The 22034-nt window shown below is 34.7% G+C and overlaps 1 protein-coding gene and 1 pseudogene across 1 annotated transcript; one reads left to right on the forward strand and one right to left on the reverse strand.

Annotated features, from left to right (window-relative positions):
* Positions 1-19687: 19687 nt before the first annotated feature.
* On the reverse strand, positions 19688-20306 carry LOC125865903 (auxin-responsive protein SAUR68-like). The gene has a single exon (XM_049546166.1). It carries the CDS (start codon positions 20218-20220, stop codon positions 19783-19785), a length of 438 nt encoding a protein of 145 aa, XP_049402123.1. The 5' UTR covers positions 20221-20306; the 3' UTR covers positions 19688-19782.
* Positions 20307-20632: 326 nt separating this feature from the next.
* LOC125865896 (auxin-induced protein X10A-like) lies at positions 20633-21402 on the forward strand (annotated as a pseudogene).
* Positions 21403-22034: the final 632 nt, after the last annotated feature.

The following is a 22034-nucleotide window of genomic DNA, read 5'->3' on the forward strand; positions in this document are numbered from 1 at the left end:
CTGAACAACATCCAGAGAATTAAGAGAGTGACATTATGGAGCTCCTCCTTAAATAATTATTTATCAGCTTAAGAGAATTAAGAGAGTTATATTTTGGGATTTTAATATACGAAAAAGGGTTAAAATTTCTTTGAATTATGTGAAATTGAACAAAAATGTTCTTAGTTAATAATTTGATCTAAAAATATTCATGCCGTCAATAGTTTGATACAAAATAGCTTGAATCTCTTTTAGCACAAAAATAAAATTCTTGGAGAAACTACATTTTAAACAATCACCACGCAAAATAACTATTTTTCCAATGACAAGAATATAAAGCTATTCAAAAAAATCAAAACATGCTCTAAAGTAGATTAGATTTTCAACCAAGAGATTAAAAATAAGCAAGTAAAACACTATTATTATTATAATTATTTTCCTTTACTTTTTTACAAGAAGAGAGTTCCAACTTCCTAGTTATTCCAATCATAAGTCAAGTCTGCATAAAGGGTTCCATCGTTATCATAGTATCCCAAATAAAAACCTTCTGGCTTGACTATCCATACACATGTGTATGTGTTATGTATCATTGGTCCCTCATGGATACAACTCTCAGGGTCGTTAAACACATCAAAATTATTCTCTTTTGAATCCCACCAGAAATGACAAAAATATAACGTACGATTGAAAAATTGTCCACAAAACGTCCAAGTGAAGTCTTGGGTACTAGATAGCCAACGCTCTCCAAAGTCATCATCTTTAGAAGCACAATGAAGTTTCAGTTGAGGCGAATCGGAAGGAAGATCGTCGATGATTTTTACATGATATTTCTTATCCATAAAACAAGCTCTTGTAAGGTCAAAGGAAAACATAGATAATAACAACAATAGGATGATCATGAGAGAGCTGGGGTGACTCATTTTGAGAAAATATAATTTGATTTTAAAATGTGGTGCAAATTTATACAAATCTTTTGCTTCATATATTGGGGTCCAACAACTATTGTTTGACTAATATAATACAATTTCTAAAAAAGCACTATTTCATTGACTAATTTAATACCATTTCTAAAAAAGCACTGTTCATTGACTAATTTAATAGCATTCCTAAAAAAGTACTGTTCGTTGACTAATTTTATACTCCCTTCTATATTAGTTGATGATTATTTTATTAAAAATAGTTATCCATATTAGTTGTCTATTTTACCAAATCAAGAAAGTATAAATTTTTTTTTTCCTATATTGTACCCTCACAATTAATCTTTTTTAAAATGTACACACTTGTTTGTAAAATTTTCAAGAAATTTTTTTAAGAAGTGAATTAGTGATTTTTTTTTATAATTTCTTAATATGCGTGTGAAAGGAAAATGATCAACTAATATAGGATGAAGGGAGTACCATCTCTAAAAAAAAAGCATTGACTCACTTGGAAGATACTCCCTTGGTCCCCATTTGCTTGTCAAATACTCACACTATTCCATATTAATTAAATTTGTGAGGCAATGCACAATTATTAAGAAAAATATTTAAGGACATAATTTAAACCATATATATTTTTCACTATTGTCCTTTGTGAAATCATAAATGTAATTTTATAAGTAGTGCGCAATTTGCCTCCTAGAAAACATAAAACTTCATTAAAGGAAATTAAATGACGAATATGGAAAAAAATTCAAACATTCATCTTGAATTTTGAACATTTTAATTATTTTGAATAACGACAAAAAAGTCCTAAAAATTCACTTAATATGGAATATAGGGAGTATTTCTTAATTTGATCTCTTCTTTTACTTGTCATTTTGACAAATCAAGGAAGGACAGTATTTCTAACCCTCAATTTATTAATATTGAGTGAATACATATGTTGACACTTTATCAATTACTAGGAGTAAAATGATAAACTCACTATACTAATCATTATTTTCTTAGTATGTGTGTCAAGTTAAAATTTGACAAGTAAAAAAGATGGAAAGAATAATATCAAATGCATTGTAATAAGTCTTACTGCTCCCAGATGTTTTGATGATTTACTCACAAGTGCAGGGACCCGGTCCTCTGCAGAGTATGCTCGTCTAGGGTCATATGTTGTACATCTAGAAAGCTGCCTGAGTTAGAAGTTGGTGAAGCCGTCAGAGTACTACACCAATCAAAAGGAACGAGGTTGTTTGTCCAATGGGTATTGACTCTTGATGTTGATATATATATATTCAAGTTAACAAACAACAAATCACTCATTCATTCAAAGAGAGATATTCAACTTTCAAAACATCAAGGGACCTAATAGATTGTATTATCGCTTTCTGAATCAGCTGTTACCTTGATTGCTTGTATTTGTGCGTATATTGTAGGAATCATTTCGCTTGTGATAGAAACGTTTCAACCTTGGGTGAATCATTGTAAGAACCTAGTTTTGAGCAACTTAGTGTCTTACGTCAAAGTCTATATTAATCAATTGGGTTAGTATAGTGGGAAATGCAGGCATCGCTTTGGCTCATTGAGTGATAGTGTATTACTCAGGATAAAGATTAGTAGGTTAATCTCGTGTGTGTTGTAAACTGGGTTTGACTTTGGCTTGTGAAGTTTAGTAAAAGCAGTTTGAAAATCCTGTGAGACAGGTCATGGTTTTACTCCCTTGAGCAAGGAGGTTTCCACGTAAAGTATGTGTGTCATCTTTACTTTCAGCACTTACTTTCTGACTCATTATACTTGTGTTGAGGACCTGGTCCCATCGTACTTAGTGGACGCATACATTCCAACAATTTCTAGTCCCATCTAAAATGACTCTTAACTCATTCATCTCATTACAAGGAACCCTTTCAAGTCCAACCTCTAGCTTAGAACAGTTTAAAATCAAATCGTAACAAACAATTCAACCACAAAATGAATTTATTGATTTATTTGTCGTGAATTTTTATATGCAAGGTCAAGTCAGGTAAATTTTATATTTACTTTATTAGTTTAATATTTAGTACTCATTTTTATTGTCTAATTACAAGTATTTGTTTTATTTTGTAACTGTTTGAACGAATGTCATATACATATGAATTCTGAGTCGGTTTGACATTGCTGTTAAAATTGGTTATTTTTAGAAGTAATTTTTTAAATAGCTTTTTAGGAAAGTGCTTTTAAAAAAATAATATTTGTGTTTGACTAATTCATTTGAAAAGTAATTTGATAAACATATTATATTTGACTAATTTTTTTAAAAATCGCTTTTAAGAGTCAAATTACAAAATATAACAAGTATCAATGTAATTTTAATTTTAAATTATTTTATTGTCACGCTTCAAACTACCCCTAGACTTGATACGAAGAATAAAATACCGAAAGACTCTAAACAAGCCACTTGACATAAGCAGGATACTATGATAAGCAATAAAAGAGAGCAAAGCAAGAAAAGAGATATAAGTCTCAATCCAACATCATCAGTGATACCAGAATTTGTTAACAATCTGTGTTTAAAAAACCATAATTACTGATTTCAATAAACTTTGCAGAAACACGAAGTAACCAAAGTTTAATAAACCAGTAATAATAGATGAACATAAATTAATTGACAAAACTAAAATCTATAATAACGTACCACAATCTGGAAAAACAGAATCAGAAAAAAATCAAGCCCACTGAATGCACAGTGTCCCCTTAAGGAAATTATTCCCCTCTAATATCCGAGGTTTGATTTGGAATATGTCCTCCTAGAATAGAATGATCTCAATCACCAGTGAATTGATACCCAAAACTCTGGTGTCAGCGAACCACTCAACAACAGTAAAGTACACGAAGCAATTTTGTACAGAAGAAGAAGAAGAAATCAGAAAATTCGTAAGGAATAAGTCTGAGGAATCAATGTATTTATAGGAAAGAGGAACTGGTTCCGAAAGGTTGCAATCCTTTCAGAATCCACACGACCATTCATGAAAGTTTGCAACCTTTCAAACGATCATGGTTGTTTCTGAAAGTTGCAACCTTTCAGGACAGTCACTTCCAACGGGGAAATTTAAATAAAATAGGAAAGATTTAAATAAAACGGGTCGCGCGTGGATCCGAGTCGGGTCGGGTCAATTAACTAATTAATTTAAATGCTTCAGTTAATTAACTAATTAAAACGTTAGCCATATAATTTAATTTAATTAATTAAATAAATAATTAAAATAAACTTTGTCCAAAAAATAATCTCTCGATCATTTTCCAAAGTCGAAGCCGAGCCGAGCGAGCGATGACGACGACGCGAGGGGGGTCCCTCTTCCCAACCCTTTTAACAATTAATAGGAGTGTTTTTATATTTAAATTCTCCTATTTTTCTTTCCACCACCGATGAGGGACAAATGCCATTTCAATAAAGCATAAGAGGACTTTTCAAGTTCTCAACTCTTCAAGTTCCTCTCTTTTCATCTTCCCTCCATTTCCCATTACTCTTGCTACATACCCAACAATCCCCCACATTAATGGGGAATGGTTATAACATAAGGAATGCACGGATGAGTGTGTACTTTACAAGCAAGAATCAATTGCATCTGGATAAGTAGGTTTCCCCTTGGACTTTCCATAGTGAACATATGTCGGATATACTCGGTCAATCGGTAGATGCTATATCTTTGAACCGTCGAACTTTGGTGTATACCTAGACAACCATATGTCACACAATTAATCCTTTACCATTTATGGTTCTTACGATTGTGTTCATTTAAGCCATGAACACTTCCTGGTTTCATGAGTGTATAAAGAATAGGCTTTTGACATAAAGTTCTCTTTGAAGCGGCTTACACTTCACACTCACCTAGGTGATTTCTAACCGTGTCATTTCGTAGATACACTATTTGGTCAAATCTGCCAAACTTAGCAAATCATTAAAAACTTTAAGCTTTATTAACTCATTAACAAGCCTTAAAGTCTTAACCTTGTTCCTGAACATTGTCTTCATCATGAGAATGGATTGAGTTGATTGACAATGTTGAACCGTCAGTCATAACTTTGTTTTTCTCCTTGAATCTAGCTCTTGGGATCTCCAGTCTGCTAGATAGAGTTACCGCCATGCTGACTTGTCCTAAGTCGTAAACCTATTCCCTTAGATGATCTTTCAACTGCCTTTCTCACTAGGCCTTTCGCTAGTGGATCTGACACATTATCGCTTGACTTCACATAGTCAATTGTGATAATTCCACTAGAGAGGAGTTGTCTTACGGTATTATGTCTCCGTCGTATATGACGAGACTTCTCGTTGTACATAACGCTCTCTGCCCTACCTATTGCTGCTTGACTATCACAATGTATGCAAATAGGTCCAACAGGTTTGGGCCAGAATGGAATATCCTCTAAGAAATTCTGGAGCCATTCAGCTTCTTCACCGGCCTTATCTAAAGCNGTCTTACGGTATTATGTCTCCGTCGTATATGACGAGACTTCTCGTTGTACATAACGCTCTCTGCCCTACCTATTGCTGCTTGACTATCACAATGTATGCAAATAGGTCCAACAGGTTTGGGCCAGAATGGAATATCCTCTAAGAAATTCTGGAGCCATTCAGCTTCTTCACCGGCCTTATCTAAAGCAATGAATTTAGATTCCATTGTGGAGCGAGCGATACATGTCTGTTTGGACGATTTCCAAGAGACTGCTCATCCACCAAGTGTAAAAACATAACCACTTGTGGATTTTACTTCATTTGACCCGGTGATCCAATTTGCATCACTATATTCTTCAATCACGACAGGATATTTATTATAATGCAAAACATAGTGTTATGTATGTTTCAAATAATCCAACACACGTTTCATTGCCATCCAGTGAGTTTGATTCGAATTACTAGTGAACCGACTCAGTTTTCTAATAGCACATGTTATATCTGGTCGCATACAATTCATAATATACATCAAACTTTCCAACACTCTGACATATTCCAATTGAGAGTCACTTTCACCTACATTCTTTTGAAATGTAAAGCTTAAATCAATTGGAGTTTTGACAACATTGAAATTCAAGTACTTGAACTTATCCAATACCCTTTCAATATAATGAGATTAAGATAATGCTAGTCCCTGAGGAGTTTTGAGAATCCTGATCCCTAAGATCAAATCAGCAACTCCTAAGTCCTTCATATTGAACTTGCTGGATAGCATGCGCTTAGTAGCATTTATATTGTCAATATCTTTACTCATTATTAACATGTCATCAACATACAAACAAACAATGATTTCATGATTCAGAACGTTTTTAATGTAAACACACTTATCACATTTGTTAATCTTGAATCCATTTGCCAACATTGTTTGGTCAAATTTAACATGCCATTGTTTGGGTGCTTGCTTGAGCCCATAAAGCGACTTCACAAGTCTGCACACTTTCTTTTCTTTACCAGGAACCACAAACCCTTCAGGTTGTTCCATGTAAATTTCTTCCTCCAACTCTCTATTTAAGAAGACTGTCTTTACATCCATTTGGTGGATTTTAAGGTCATGCACTGCTGCTAGTGCTATTAACATCCTAATTGATGTTATCCTTGACATTGGAGAGTATGTATCAAAGTAGTCCAGACCTTCCTTTTGTCTATATCATTTGACTACAAGTCTAGCCTTATATTTGTCAATAGTCCCATCGGCTTTCATTTTCCTTTTAAAGATCCACTTTGATCCTAAAGGTTTATTTCCTGGAGGAAGATCAGTCAATTCCCAAGTATGATTACTTAAAATTGATCTGATCTCACTACTGACTGCTTCTTTCCAATAGATTGACTCAGATGACGACATATCTGCTTTAAATGTTGGAGGCTCATTTCAAGCAAGAATGCCACAAAATCTGGTCTGAAATAAGTGGATTTCCGTTGACGAGTACTACGCCTAGGATCCTCATTAGGTTGTGCATTTTCCTTTGATTCTTCCCATGGTCGTTTAGATCTTTCACTTGTCGACTCATATTTAGTTTTATACGAATAAATGTATTTAGAGAACTCAGCGTTATCTGACTCAATTATCGTATTCACATAAATTTCAGGATTATCAGATTTGTGAATAAAAAATTGGCAGGCCTTACTAATCACGACATATCCAATAAATACACACTGTTTTGGGTCTAATTTTCACCCTCTTGGGTAAAGGAACTTCTACCCTGGCAAGACACCCCCACACTTTGAAATATTTCAAGTTGGGTTTCCTTCCTTTCCATAACTCATATGGAATCGATTGTGTTTTGCTACGGGGTACCCTATTGAGTATCTTGTTAGCTGTAAGGATGGCTTCTCCCCATAGATTTCTTGGTGAACCAGAACTGATTATCAAGGAATTCATCATTTCCTTTAATGTTTTGTTCTTTCGTTTGGCCAAACCATTTGACTGCGGTGTATAAGGTGCAGTAGTTTGATGGATAATACCATATTCCAAACATATCTCAGCAAAATGAGATTCGTATTCTCCACCCCTATCACTTTGAATTATTTTTATTTTTAGATTCAATTGATTTTTCACTTCATTTTTGTATTGCTTAAATGCATCAATTGCTTCATCCTTACTATTAAACAAATATACATAACAAAATCGAGTGCAATCGTCAATAAAAGTTATAAAATACTTTTTTCCACCACGAGATGGTGTCGACTTCATATCGCATATATCTGTGTGAATTAAGTCTAAAGGTTTTAAATTTCTTTCAACAGACTTATAAGGATGTTTAACAAACTTACTTTCCACACAAATTTTGCATTTCGATTTATCACATTTAAAATCAGGCAATACTTCTAAAGTAACCAATTTTCACAAGGCTTTGTAATTTACATGTCCCAAATGGGCATGCCATAAATTATTTGACTCCAATAAGTAAACAGAAGCAGAATTCTTATTAATACTGTCAACAACCATTACATTCAGTTTGAAAAGGCCCTCAGTGAGGTAGCATTTTCATAAGAACATCTCATTCTTACTTGTTACAGCTTTGTCACTAACTAGGACACACTTAAACCTGTTTTAATGAGCAGTCAGCATAAACTAAATTCTTCCTAATAGTAGGAACGTGCAGAACGTTGTTAAGAGTCAACACCTTGTCGGATGTCATCTTCAACATTACTTTCACAGTTCCTGCAATCCTTGTTGTTGTTGTGTTTCCCATGAACAAATCTTCATCAACCTCAGCAGGAGTGTATGTTGCAAAGGCTTCTTTCGCAGAGCAAATATGCCGAGTGGCACCTGAGTCGAGAAACCACTCCTTGGGATTTCCAACTAAGTTGCACTCCAAGATCATTGCACAAAGGTTATCTGCATCTTCCATCTCTTCCACGATGTTTGCTTGGCTTTTGCCTTTGCCTTTGTCTTTGTCTTTGTCCTTTCTTGGAGCACGACAGTCAGAAGACTTATGACCAGCCTTACCACAATTGTAACAGTTGCCCTTAAATTTTTTCTTGGCCTATTCTGACTTCTGTCCGTTGGACTTCTTTCTCTTCTTGCTTTTGGTAGGAGCTTCTTCAACAATTTTAACTCCAATTACTGTCGAACTCTTACGAGACTTCTTTTCGGCGATTTTGTTATCTTCCTCAATCTTGAGCCAAATCACAAAATCTTCAAGCTTCATTTCCTTACGTTTGTGCTTTAAATAATTCTTGAAGTCGTTTCACGAAGGAGGTAACTTCTCGATCATTGTGGCCACTTGAAACGCTTCATTTACTACCATATCTTCAGTAATCAGATCATGGAAAATAAGTTGAAGTTCTTGCACTTGTGATCCAACAATTTTACTATCTGACATTTTATAGTCTAAAAATTTGCGACCACAAACTTTTTCAAGCATGCATCTTCTGTCTTATATTTCTTCTCAGGTGCATCCCACAATTCTTTTGAAGTTGTCATTGCACTATAGACATTATATAAGTCATCCTCTAAAGTACTCAAAATATAGCCCTTACATAGAAAGCCTGCCTGTTTCCATGCTTCAATATTCATGAATTTTTCTCTATCTCGCATTTCAGCAGCAGGCACTGGAGTTACTTCATTGGTAAATTTCTGCAGACCAAGAGTGGTAAGCCAGAAAAATACCCGTTGCTGCCATCCTTTGAAATTCACACAAGAGAATTTTCCCGATTTCTCTGCTGGTGGTACAGCAGTTCGGGTTGGTGCAGCAACAGCCACCGTAACATTGTCATTAACCATTTCAGAATCTGTAACAAACAGAAATTGATACAAATGATTCAGTAAGCAATAACTTAATTTGCAAACTTAACAAGAGTATAAAATCACGAAGGTTTTTCTATCCACCAAAAACACAGATTAAAAAGTATAAAATTAATTTCCTTAAGATTGTTAACAATCTGTGTTTAAAAAACCAGAAATACTGATGTCAATAAACTTTGCAGAAACACGAAGTAACCAAAGTTTAATAAACCAGTAAGAATAGATGAACAAAAATTAATTGACAAAACTAAAATCTGTAAAAACGTACCACAATCTGGAAAAACATAATCAGAAAAAGATCAAGCCCACTGAATGCACAGTGTCCCCTTAAGGAAATTATTCCCCTCTAGTATCCGAGGTTCGATTTGGAATATGTCCTTCCAGGATAGAATGATCTCAATCACCAATGTATTGATACCCAAAACTCTGGTGTCACCGAACCACTCAACAACAGAAAAGTACACAAAGTAATTTAGTACAGAAGAAGAAGAAATTAGAAAATTCGTAAGGAATAAGTCTGAGGAATCAATGTATTTATAGGCAAGAGGAACTGGTTCCGAAAGGTTGCAATCCTTTCAGAATCCACACGACCATTCATGAAAGTTTGCAACCTTTCAAACGGTCATGGCTGTTTCTGAAAGTTGCAACCTTTCAGAACAATCACTTCCAAGGGCGGGAAATTTAAATAAAACAGGAAAGATTTAAATAAAATGGGTCGCGCGTGGATCCGAGTCGGGTCGGGTCAATTAACTAATTAATGGAAACGCTTCGGTTAATTAACTAATTAAAACGTTGGCTATTTAATTTAATTTAATTAATTAAATAAATAATTAACTAAAATAACTAAAACAAACTTTGTCCAAAAAATAATCTCTCGATCATTTTCCAAAGCCAAGGCCGAAGTCGAGCCGAGCGAGCGACAATGACGGCGCGAGGGGATTCCCTCTTTCTTACCCTTTTAACAATTAATAGGAGTGTTTCTATATTTAAACTCTCCTATTTTTCTTTCCACCACCGATGAGGGATAAATGCCTTTGCAATAAAGCATAAGAGGACTTTTCAAGTTCTCAACTCTTCAAGTTCCCAACTTTTCAAGTTCCTCTCTTTTCATCTTCCCTCCATTTCCCATTACTTTTGCTACATACCCAACAGAATCAAAGTACAATCATCTCATACGCGGACACATAATAAGTTTGACATCAAGCCTCTAACATAGATGTGATTAGGACAAGATCCTAGCTCACGAAATAATCCGAAAACTGAAATGACATGAAAACAGACAAGAACTCATAAGAAGTGATCACCTCTCAAATCATAAGGACTCACCACAAGCTAAGCAAAGTTGATAGATCCAATCTAGCCACGACCGGATGGAGGAGTTTCAAACTCTATATTATGAAACAACATAGGCACAAAAAAATATATGTGTCAATACATTGAATGTATTGAATATAGGGAACATGCATAATAACATAAACATGATAATATGATAAGTTTAAATCATGATAATGCATGATCAATGTAAAATATATCAAATCGTGATAAGCTAAAGTCATAAGTCATAAAAATTCAATGCAATATATAAGAATCATGACATATGTATGAAACATAAGTTAAGTAAGAAAACATATCTTTTGTGGGATGTTTACATTTAACCGACATAGATCATGTAAGCTATAACGTAAACATGGAATACAATGTCTTACTACCACACCAAAAAGAGATTGTCCTACTTGCCAAGGTCAGGACTATATGTTCTAAAGCTTAGGTGTAGATATGATAAGAAAAAACTCAAATAACCCTGACTTAAAACTGTTGGAGGGACTTTACGGACTGACCTACGATTCGTAAGGACTTTTACGGACCGTCCTGGTTGTTTGTAGATAAAGTATTGGAGGTCTAAAATTCACTCAGTTTCCACGAACAGTTCCTACAGTCTGTGGGTGTTCCTACGGGTAGTAGACACCAACAGTAGAACCCAAGATCAAATCAAAATTTCATAGAGTCTGGAGCCCCTTCTACAACCACTTCCTAGGGGAGTAGAGGCTTCTACAGATCATCCTGGTGGTCTGTAGGAATTCTGCCGGGACTTATTAAATTCCAATTTTTCAAGACCTTTTCATAGGAACTGAACCAGTACCATTTTCTGTAACTTTCCTTTCCGATTCAACTTATCAATTTCTGAGTTCTGAGGTGTTACATTTACAGAGACAAACAGTTTTAAATATATATATTATAATCAAATTTTTATTCTTATTAAATTAAAATCTACATATTCAGTTTTTTCAATTAATATTATACAAAGATAAATAACAAATAAATTAAACATTGATATAATATTAATATGATGATTTAAATATAATTAAAAATATCAAATATAATAATAATAATAATAATAATAATAATAATAATAATAATAAACGTAAAATATAAAAATATTGAAATTTAAAAATGCACAAATCTTGAAATATTAAAATGCACAAATGTTGAAATTTAAACTTCTTTCATTTAAAAAAGAATGACATTCTTTCAAAACATAATGTTTCTTTTTCTTTTTTGACAAGACTTTTATTTCAGTTTTCCATATAACATGTTTAAGGTCACCAGATTAAAGGTATCTTAGTACATTTGACATAATTAACTTAGGACCACAAGATTAATTTTTTTCTTTATTTTCTTAAACTCCGTATCAAATCAAACTAGGTTACTATTTTTAAACCAACGGAGAAAACGGTTAAACATGTTGGAATATTTTATTAAAAATATTACAATTAATGATTTTGTTTGTTAAGATATTTATTTAATCAGCTTGATTTTGTTACAATTTATAGTACTCTTCTAGTAACACATGTCTAATGTTCTTTAAATATCTTCTATAAAAACCAATTTAGCTGAGGTTAATATAATTTACATAAATCCCATAGTGTTAAAGAGTTAATTACATTATTTTCTTACTCTTTTTCAAATTACAAAAATTCCTTAAAATTTATGGTTTTCGAATAGATTACTGGACTTCCTGATACATTAGTGGACTTCTGGATACATCACTGAAAATCCGAATGCATAGGTGAAGGATGTATCCGAGAGGGGAGGAATATATCAGAAAGGGAATAGGACATCCAGATACATTATTGGCCTTTCGGATACATCAGCAGATATCCAGATACATAGGTGAAGGATGTATGAGAGAGGGAAGAGATGTACCCGAGAAGGGGATAAGGATGTATTATTGAGAGGAGAGTGATGTATCCGAGAGCGAATTTTTGAAATATTTTTAAATGGTATAAAAATTTAGAGATTATGATAAAATAAGATGTGTATTTAGGTAATTTTTCCTAATAACAACAATAGGCTGATCACAATAGAAATGGGGCGACTCATTTTTAGAAAATATATAATTTTAGATCTTACAATGTGATGCAAATATATACAATTTTTTCCTTCACATCTTAGTAACTAAATATTAATTTTGGAGTCCATCTATTATAATACTAGTAAAATTATCCGCACTTCGCGTGGGCATTTAATATAACAGAATTTATAAAATAATACTTAAAACCTATTAGTCATTAAAACTAAAACACTATATTATCTTACATACAAGATTACGTAGTAACAAACATTAATAATGTAAAGGAGTACATCTTATCATTTATCCTCAATAACATAAGCATAAATTAATGACTGTAAAAATACATGCAAGGATTTGTAACATAAGCAATTGTGTCAGTGAGCCACTCAACAGGAGCAAAGTACACAAATATTTAATTGTGAAGAAGAGGAGGTTAAGAATTTTCGTTGTTTTAAAATGAAAGGAAATCCCTCTATTTATAGACAACAAAGGGTAGTGTGAACAAATGTTTATTGTGCCTTATCGGAAAGGTTACAACTATTCGAAAAAGTTACAACCTTTCGAAAAAGTCACAACCTTTCATAAAAGTCACAATTTTTCATAAAAGTCGCAACTCTTCATTAAAGTCGCAACTTTTCATAAAAGTCATAACTCTTCATTAAGGTTGCAACTTTTCATAAAAGTCGCAACTTTTCATAAGTGTCATTACTTTTCATAAAAAAAGAAAGAAAGGCTAATTTTGAAAATAAATAAATTAAAAGAAAATTTTGATTTGTGGTGGCACCACGTAGGCGGGCCTAAGATTCTCTTTTTATATATATATATATATATATAAATATATATGATTTCTAAAAAAGCACTGAACTACTCTTGGATGTCCCGTGTTTATTTTCTTTCTATTTTTAACCTTGTGGTGACTTATTGATTGACTAATATAATTGTATAATACCAAGCATTGACTCACACTTGGAAGATAATATCAAATGCCTTGAATTATTGATTGACTAATTTAATACCTCAAGAAATTTATCCTATTATGAAGCTTTTAAGTGGGATACCATCTTGTCCAATTTTACTTTCATGTAATCTATGTTGTGGTGTGTTTGGTACGAAGGAAAATGCTATTCATGAAAAATAAGTTGATTTCTAACTTATTTTTTCATATTTGGTTGGTAAGTGAAAAATATCTTTTAGTGTATGATAGACAAATGAAAAATATTTTTCAGAAAATACATTTTATTTTTTTCTAGAGATTAGAAAATAATTTTTTGAAAAATTGTTTCTAACCTAGAAAACAACCTCGATAATCCAAAATCTGGCCTCCGAATCTGACACCTGAATAGAAAAACAATCATGAAAATCGATCCAAGATTCGACCTTGACACTCAACTCGTGACCTGATCCTAACACTCGATAACAAACCCCGCTCCCTATACGGGACCCGACATTCGAACTAAGACCCTGACCCCAACCCGAATTGGGATACAATACTAAGACCCAACCCAGGACCTACACTTGATTCCCGACTAAAGTCCCGATATTCGAATTAGAATATGATCCTGACACCCAAACCTGGACACGTTCTCGATGACCGATTTGGAATTCAACTCCCGACTTGACCCCGACTCAGGACCCGACCCAAGACCTGACCTTGACTCCCGATCCAAACATCCAACCCGGGATTCAATTTTTGAATCAAGATCATACCCCCAACAACCAATCGGGATCCAAGATCCGACCCTAGATCTGATTTGAGACTTAACCCTGACTCCCGATCCCAACATTCGACTCAAGATCCAACTTTTGAACTGAGATCTGACCCTTACCCCCGACCTCGACCCGAGATTTGACTTTGACCCAAGACCTGACTCTGACTCCTTTTCACGCCCCGAGCCTACACCCTGGATGCGACTGACACTCGGGAATCATTGTTGGCCCCAAGCGAACCCTTGGCCTGACTCAACTCTCAATGGAAGACTTACTCAACAATAAATAAAACTAAAAGGCAGAACTTTTCTCAAATGTCTTTAAAGGAAATAACTCATAATGTAATAAAACATTCACTGCCAAAAGAAAGCTCTTAGTCGGTTATCCATGGGTAGTGTTGCTCATATTGGAGAAGAAAAGAAAGAATTGGTTCGCGATATTCATAGATTGGCCCGATTAGGTGTTCGGTTAGTGGACTCTCCCAAGGGTGGTGTTATGGTTCGGAATTGTCTTTAGTGGCGGATGTTAAAGCCAAGCAATGTCTTGATCCACTATTGGTCGACTTAAAAGAAGGCGGTGCTTAAGAAATCTTGAGGCTTTCTCCCAAATGGGAGATGGAGTACTTAGATATCAAGGTCGTTTATGTGTTCCAAATGTTGATAACTTGAGGGAACAAATCTTGTCAGAAGCCTATAGTTCTCGGTATTCCATTCACCCGGGAGCCACCAAGATGTATCGTGATTTACGGAAAGTCTATTGGTGGAATAGACTGAAGAAGGATATTGCGGAATTTGTGACCAAGTGTCCTAATTGTCAACAAGTGAAAGTTGATCATCAGAAACCGAAAAGTTTATCCCAAGACATTAGTATTCTTACTTGGAAGTGGGAAGATGTGAATATGGACTTTATCATTAGTTTGCCTCGCACCGGTGACAATATGACTGATTTGAGTTATAGTAGATCGGATGACGAAATCAACCTACTTTCTTCCCATCAAAGTTTCCTATTCAGCGGAGGACTATGCCAAGTTATACTTAAGACAAATGGTAAAGTTGCACGGAGTGCCTTTTTCCATTATTTCCAATCTTGGTACCCAATTCACTTCATAGTTTTGGAAGTCTTCCCAAAAGGGTCTTGGTACTCGTGTTAAGCTTAGTACGACCTTTTATCCCCAAATCGATGGGCAAGCAGAGCGTACTATCCAAATTTTGGAAGACATGTTAAGGGCTTGTGTGATTGATTTTAAGGGTAATTGGGATGACCATTTGCCATTGATTGAGTTTGCTTATAACGAAAGCTATCACTCGAGTATTGGTGCGCTCCATATAAGGCATTATATGGTAGGAGGTGTAGATCTCCCATAGTACGGTTTGAGGTGGGTGAAGTCACCCAATAGATCCTGAGTTGGTACATGAGGCCATAGAGAAAGTTTGACTTATTAGAGAAAGGTTGAAAATGGCTCAAAGTCAGAAAAAGTCATATAACGATGTGAGAAGAAGAGATCTTGAGTTTGATGCTCATGATTGGGTTTACTTGAAAATTTCACCCATGAAAGGTGTAATGAGGTTTGGTGAGAAAGGGAAGCTTAGTCCCCGATATGTAGGCCCATATCAGATTTTGAGACGAGTTGGTAAGGTTGCTTATGAGCTAGCTTTGCCAAATGAGTTGGCATCGGTGCATCCAGTTTTCCATACTCTATGTTAAAGGAATGTGTTGGTGATCCGACATCCATAGTTCTACTAGAATGTTTAGGAGTTAAAAGAGAATCTTTCTTATGAGGAAGTCCCGGTTAAGATTTTAGACCGGCAAGTAAGAAGTTGAGAAACAAAAAAGTAGCTTCCGTGAAAGTGTTATAGAGTAATCAGTTAGTTAAGGGTGTTACTTGGGAGGCCAAGGCCAATATGATGTCCCGATATCCTCATATCTTTCCTTCTACTCCTACTCTAGCTTGAGGTAATGAGTTCCTTATGGTTTGTTCTTTGTTTTGGAGTCATGCGTCTTGTATGTTTCCATGATTTCCTTACTATGCATGATTTATGAAAAGTTCAAGTTTTGAGAAAATAAGTTTAATTGATTGACTCTTACATGCTTATGTGCACATGGGTATGAATTGCATGTAGACTACTTAATATGATGTTGTGATCGAGCATGCCTTTAGCTTGGAGTTGATATTTCCTCCTCGAACATATGCATTTGAGTAAGTTGTTAGCTTGGAGTTAATGTTTCCTCCTTGGATGTTAGCTTGGAGTGGATGTTTCCTCCTCAGATATGTGTACTACATGCATGATGGTTGTTAGATTTAGTTTCCACCCCTCTTATGATGTCTTTATTACGTCCTAGATTGGAGTCAATATCTCTACATTGGTTAAACGCATTTAGATGAAGTTACATTGATGGTTGGGTTGTTAGTTCCTCTCCTACTCTTTTAGCACCAACTTGAATCTCATTTGAGGACGAATGTCTCCAAGGGGGAGATAATGTAACACCTCGGATCTAGAGAAGGGAAAATATTCCTTTCCTTAGCTGACTCGGTGAAGTAGGGAGTGAACACCGAGTGACTTGGCGAATCGCCAAGTGGAAACCCCTTCGCCTTTTTGGTTTGATCTTAGTGTCTAGTGTTTTGGAACTTTAGGCGAGCTAAGTCGAGCTCGCCATTCCATTCGGAGTGTTGCCAAAGTGCCCTCCCCATCGCCTTATTGACTTCATCCAAGAGTTAACTTACTGTAATTTTAGGCGAGCTAAAGGTTCACTTAGCGAGTCGTCGAGTGGCCTTTGGCGAGCTCCAGCGTGAGTTGTTTTCAGTTTTTAAGTTAGGGTCTTAAAAGTCTTTTTTTAGATTATTTTAATTCAATACCATGTCATTTTACCCTTCACCTAAAGACCTATACAAGAGTTTTACCCCAAATTTCCCCCAATATTAAATGCTGCTCTCAAATCCCTAAAAGAAGATCGAGCTCTTTCTCTCCAAAATATTTCTCTCTCTAGAAAACTTGAAGAAGAAGGGTTCAACCTAGGGTTTCAAGGAAAGTCTCCATATTCCTCCATTGAAGATTAACAATTGGCTTCAAAGTACGATAGTTTCCATCCATGTATTCCTTCCATTCATGGAGTACCCAAATTCCTCTATTTTCAAAGTCAGAAATTCCCAATTGAGTTAGGGTTTTCTTCAATTGTCATGGGTTCTCTTGACTATTGATTTAATAGATTAAATTATGATCTCTTATGCATGAACTGATGAAATACTATGATTTTATGATGATTCCCCTATGAACCCATGTAATCCCCATGTTTTCCAAGTTATGAATCATATGATGTGGGATTTTGATTATGAAGGAAGAGTTTAATGAAATCAAGCATGTATTGATAGAATTATATGAATTTATGATGAAAGCTATATCTAACCCATGTTTTCTAAATGTTGATGATTGAAACTGGGTTTTGAACCTTGAAAGGTAAATTATGGAATTATGCATGTTCTTATGAAATCTATGCAAATGTTTTAAGGATGCTTTAAGAGTAAAGTATCAATGATGATGTTGTTGTTGTTTTGTTGAAAGGATTGTTCTCATATACACATGAAAGCATGATGTGAAAGGTTTTCTCACATAATAAGGATTCTAAGGTTGGAAGGTCTTCTCACCTAATTGAATCAAAGATTTAGAGCTATCCTAATGAAACCTAGCTTGGATTGGTTATTGAATGATACCTTTCCATGGATGATGACTTAGTTTGGATTGGCAAGATGGCGTGCCTTTCCACGGATAATAAGAGCAAGTAAGAAATCACTATTCCGTGGGATTTATGCTTAGCACCGAGAGGATATTGAGATAGAAGCTCTCCCATTAGTAAAGGTCGGGTTTCTAGAAGCAATCTCCTTATCCCTTACCTATGTGCCCCCATAGGATGATTGTCTAGATAGACATTAGCTAGAGGATCCACCTAAGCTAGAAGTTATGGTCCTTGCCTTGGCAAGTAGGACACCCCTTTTTGTTGTGGGAGACACCCGGGGATCATGTTATAGCTCATATGGTCTCTATGTCGGTTGAGGCTACTTTCCACATTAATAATGAACTAAGGTTACTTCAAGAAGTATCACACATGTGTTCAAATGCTTTAAATGATGTTAGTTTGCATTGATCATGTTTTATGACTTATGTTTTCTAAACCTTTTATATCATGTTTTAACTTGGCCAATTGCATGTCATGAAATGTCCTCTTTTAGCATGATATAAATATTTTATGTATTGATATCATACTTGGTATATTGTTTGTACTAACGCATACTCTTGCCTACATTTTTCCAAATGTAGGGTCCGACAGTTAGGTTTCTCATTTTCGTTTCTAGTGGTTGATTTCGAGATTCCCGAGCTTTGGGTGAGTCCTCATGTTTCGACGACGGATTCTATTGTTTCAGTTTTCTTTCTTATTTCCAGTTTTGGACATGATGTATGAGCTAGACCCAATTTCATTCTATTGTATTAGATGGATATTGAGACAAGTGTTTTAGACTTCCGCTTTTCTTTTATAAACTATTGAACTTGAAATGTTGTTTTACTCTTATTGTTCTATTTCCTATGTTATGGATGCTAAGTGGCTTGTATGGGGTCCCTCGGGGTCCTATACGCCATGTTACATCTAGGGGTACCCCTGGGTCGTGATAATCATCATATAGAGTTCATCACATACAAAGCTCCAATTATGGCATTTCGAAATTGGGAGTCCGTCACTTTTCAATTGTGGGGGAATGAAACACTATAATGTTGTGGAATCTTGGATCGAATTGTTTACATTTACGTGCTTCCAATATTTATTTTGCCTAACCGAATATAGGTAGGTAGATGATGAAGTGCTACTACATTTGTAGACTTGACATGCCTAGTCAAGGACATGGCGCGGGGATGTATTAAGGACGTCCAAAGGACAATTTGGATTATCGCCTCAATGTTTCTTCCAGGAAGGAATTGTTTATACAAAAAGTTTGATCTCTCCAAAATTACTTATTTAAGATTTGCTTATATATGGTCAAGACGTGTTTCTTTTTGTCTTCTTTATTTACAAACTCACGTAAGAACCTGTTTACTGGTAAGTTTATCAATTGCTTGCAAATATTTGGTTTTGAAATGTATTTATCAAAGTTGTCAGAGATGTGATTGAAGCCGTGACTTTATTTTATTGTACCTATTACTGATTGTCTAATTGCTACTAGTAATACACTGTTTATTCCAAGAAAATTTATGTACTGGATTTCAAATTAAATTATAAGTTATGTGATCAATTCATGCTTATGACTTCTCACCAATGCCAATAATTTGAGTCCTTTGAATGAAGAGTTGAGGACTCAAAGCTGGTAGATCAATTTATGATTTAAAATTGATGTTTATCCATTAAGGTTTTTGGCACTAAACTCATATTGTACTTTTGAAAATTATATGCACACCTCAACTATTCTACATAGTACCTGTTACCCGTATCAAACAACGCAAGGAATAGAATAAGTTGGAGTTAAGAAAATGGTGTTTTTGATGAATAATAAATGTTAACATTCTATACATTTGTTTAGTACCATGTATCTACTAAAAAAAATGTTACAGTTAGCTTAACAAACTAGCAATTCTAGATTTTGTTCTTCTTGAAGATATGAAGCAGATGAACATCGATTGGAAGGTACAGAAATTAGCAAAGCATTCTGAAGATCTGTGGCTACACCTCTTTCGACGAGTGATATGATATAGTTCATGAACAGTGCATCACATGGTAATGTAATAGGGCCATCACTTGGAAGTCCAAATTCTTCTTCAGACATGTGCAACAGTTGTCTGATTACGTCGTGTTGAAGATAAGTCAATGGAACCACAAATCGCTTTTGATTGGTTGTATACGCCACAAAGTGACCCTTGTCAACTATAGAAGATGATGTGCTACAACTCTCTGCATCATTGTAATTGGATCTTGGAAAAGAAATTCTCTTCCTCTGCTTAGCTGCAAACTTTTGCCATTTCCTTGCCATCTTGATGAGTTTCTTGGCGCTTATCATACTGATTTCTTTGGAATATCGAAAGAAAAAGTTGATGATCTTTTAAAAGATTTGATTTAGTGCTATCTTCTTGATGATCAACGGTTCACGGAAACAGATTATATATAGTTGAGAGTTTGAATTGTAGCTAAAGTTGCCAACCTGGAATAAGTATGCTAGACAGAATCATGTGATGCTGTTTAATATGGGACCTAAACCTAAGGACTTGTGAACATGGCTGGTTGTGCATTTATTCATTCCTCTATCACCATATCTTTAAACCAAGTGGTCCTGGACTAATTAATCAACTTATCCTTTCTTGTGGATGTCATAGTAAAGGTTTCTTCTTTTGTTCCAAATAATAAGAAGTAGCAGGGCCTAATGTTGTACATCTAACAAATTTATGATCTGAATACTTTAACAACAAAAGAGAAGGCAAACCATGTGAAATTTCATGTGCCATTGTCTATCCAGTTGCCACCAATTTCCCTCAACCACTAAACATTTGGATGTGAAACTTGTCATAAATTTATTTATAATCAGAGCCAAACATTTCAGTCTAACACAAGTATCCTGACATTCAAAGAACTTTCATTTTATCCGTGATCCTCCAAGTTTTTTTTCTTTCTTTTCCTTCATCATTTAGTATTACAAAATATCCCTTGAAACAATGGGTATCAAAGTGACTCCATTTGCTCAAGCTAATCGGTTCTTAAGGAGGTCTTCAACATATGGAGATGTTCCAAAAGGACATTGTGCAGTAAACGTAGGAGAGAGCCAGAAGAAGAGATTCGTTGTGCCAGTCTCTTACTTGAGCCAGCCTTTATTTCAAGACTTGTTAACTCAGGCTGAAGAAAATTTTCGCTTTGATCATCCGATGGGTGGTCTCACAATACGTTGCAAAGAGAATGTGTTCATTGATCTTACTTCCCGCTTAAGAAGATCATGAGTAGTATCATAGCGCAAATTCTTCAATAAATGATATTTTGTAAAGCAATAGGATTAGAAATTATAAAGAGGAGATTGTAGAAACAGAAATTTCATTGTAAAAAAAAAAAAAAAAAAAAAAAATCACAAAGACTATGTGTTAACAGGTTATCTATTTAGATTTCTGAATCTACTCCTTTATATTGCTCTAAAGGTTGCTCTTTTATCATATCTTTCCATTTTCAAACAGCAAAACTTTCAGTTTTAGATCTTTAATCTACTTTATAGACTCTTCTTTGTTCATTCATTCCATCAAACAAATAAATGATATACTGTGGATTCTTAAAGAAACGCGCAACGCTTTCTAGTTCTTAGCTTGGCCAGTTGAATATGCATTGTGCTGAGGAGTAAAATACATAAAACAGTAAATGCATTCTATGTTGGAACCTTTTTTCTTTACTTTTTTCTCGTAGATCGACTGCGGAACAGGAGTGGAAGGAAAGGATTAATTCCTTTTTCAATATACAACATTAATAAGTTATTTTGGACTTCATAATGTTCGGCAATTATTATTGTAATTGCTTGTAAATTGAAACTTGATAGTTAAAATTGTTTGTAAATTTACTCAACGGACAAGATTAGCAAGAAATAAATTACTAGATCATCTTAGTTGAAATTAGTCTTTCGCAGAATCTGAAAACGCTGGTGCATACTTTTGCAATTTTGTCAATTGCCTTTTAGAGAAAAGCTCACTTTTACCTTGATTGAAAGAACAAGATTTTGACATAAATTTCTATGAATTGGGAAAATTTCCTTATCCCCTGGATGTGAATGCCACAAGATAGATATTTGCGGTGCAAGACTATTAGGAAGCCTATAAAAAGAAACGTGAATTTCCTAAATTATAA

This window comes from Solanum stenotomum, chromosome 5 (assembly GCF_019186545.1).
Source record: "Solanum stenotomum isolate F172 chromosome 5, ASM1918654v1, whole genome shotgun sequence".
Lineage (NCBI taxonomy): Eukaryota > Viridiplantae > Streptophyta > Magnoliopsida > Solanales > Solanaceae > Solanum > Solanum stenotomum.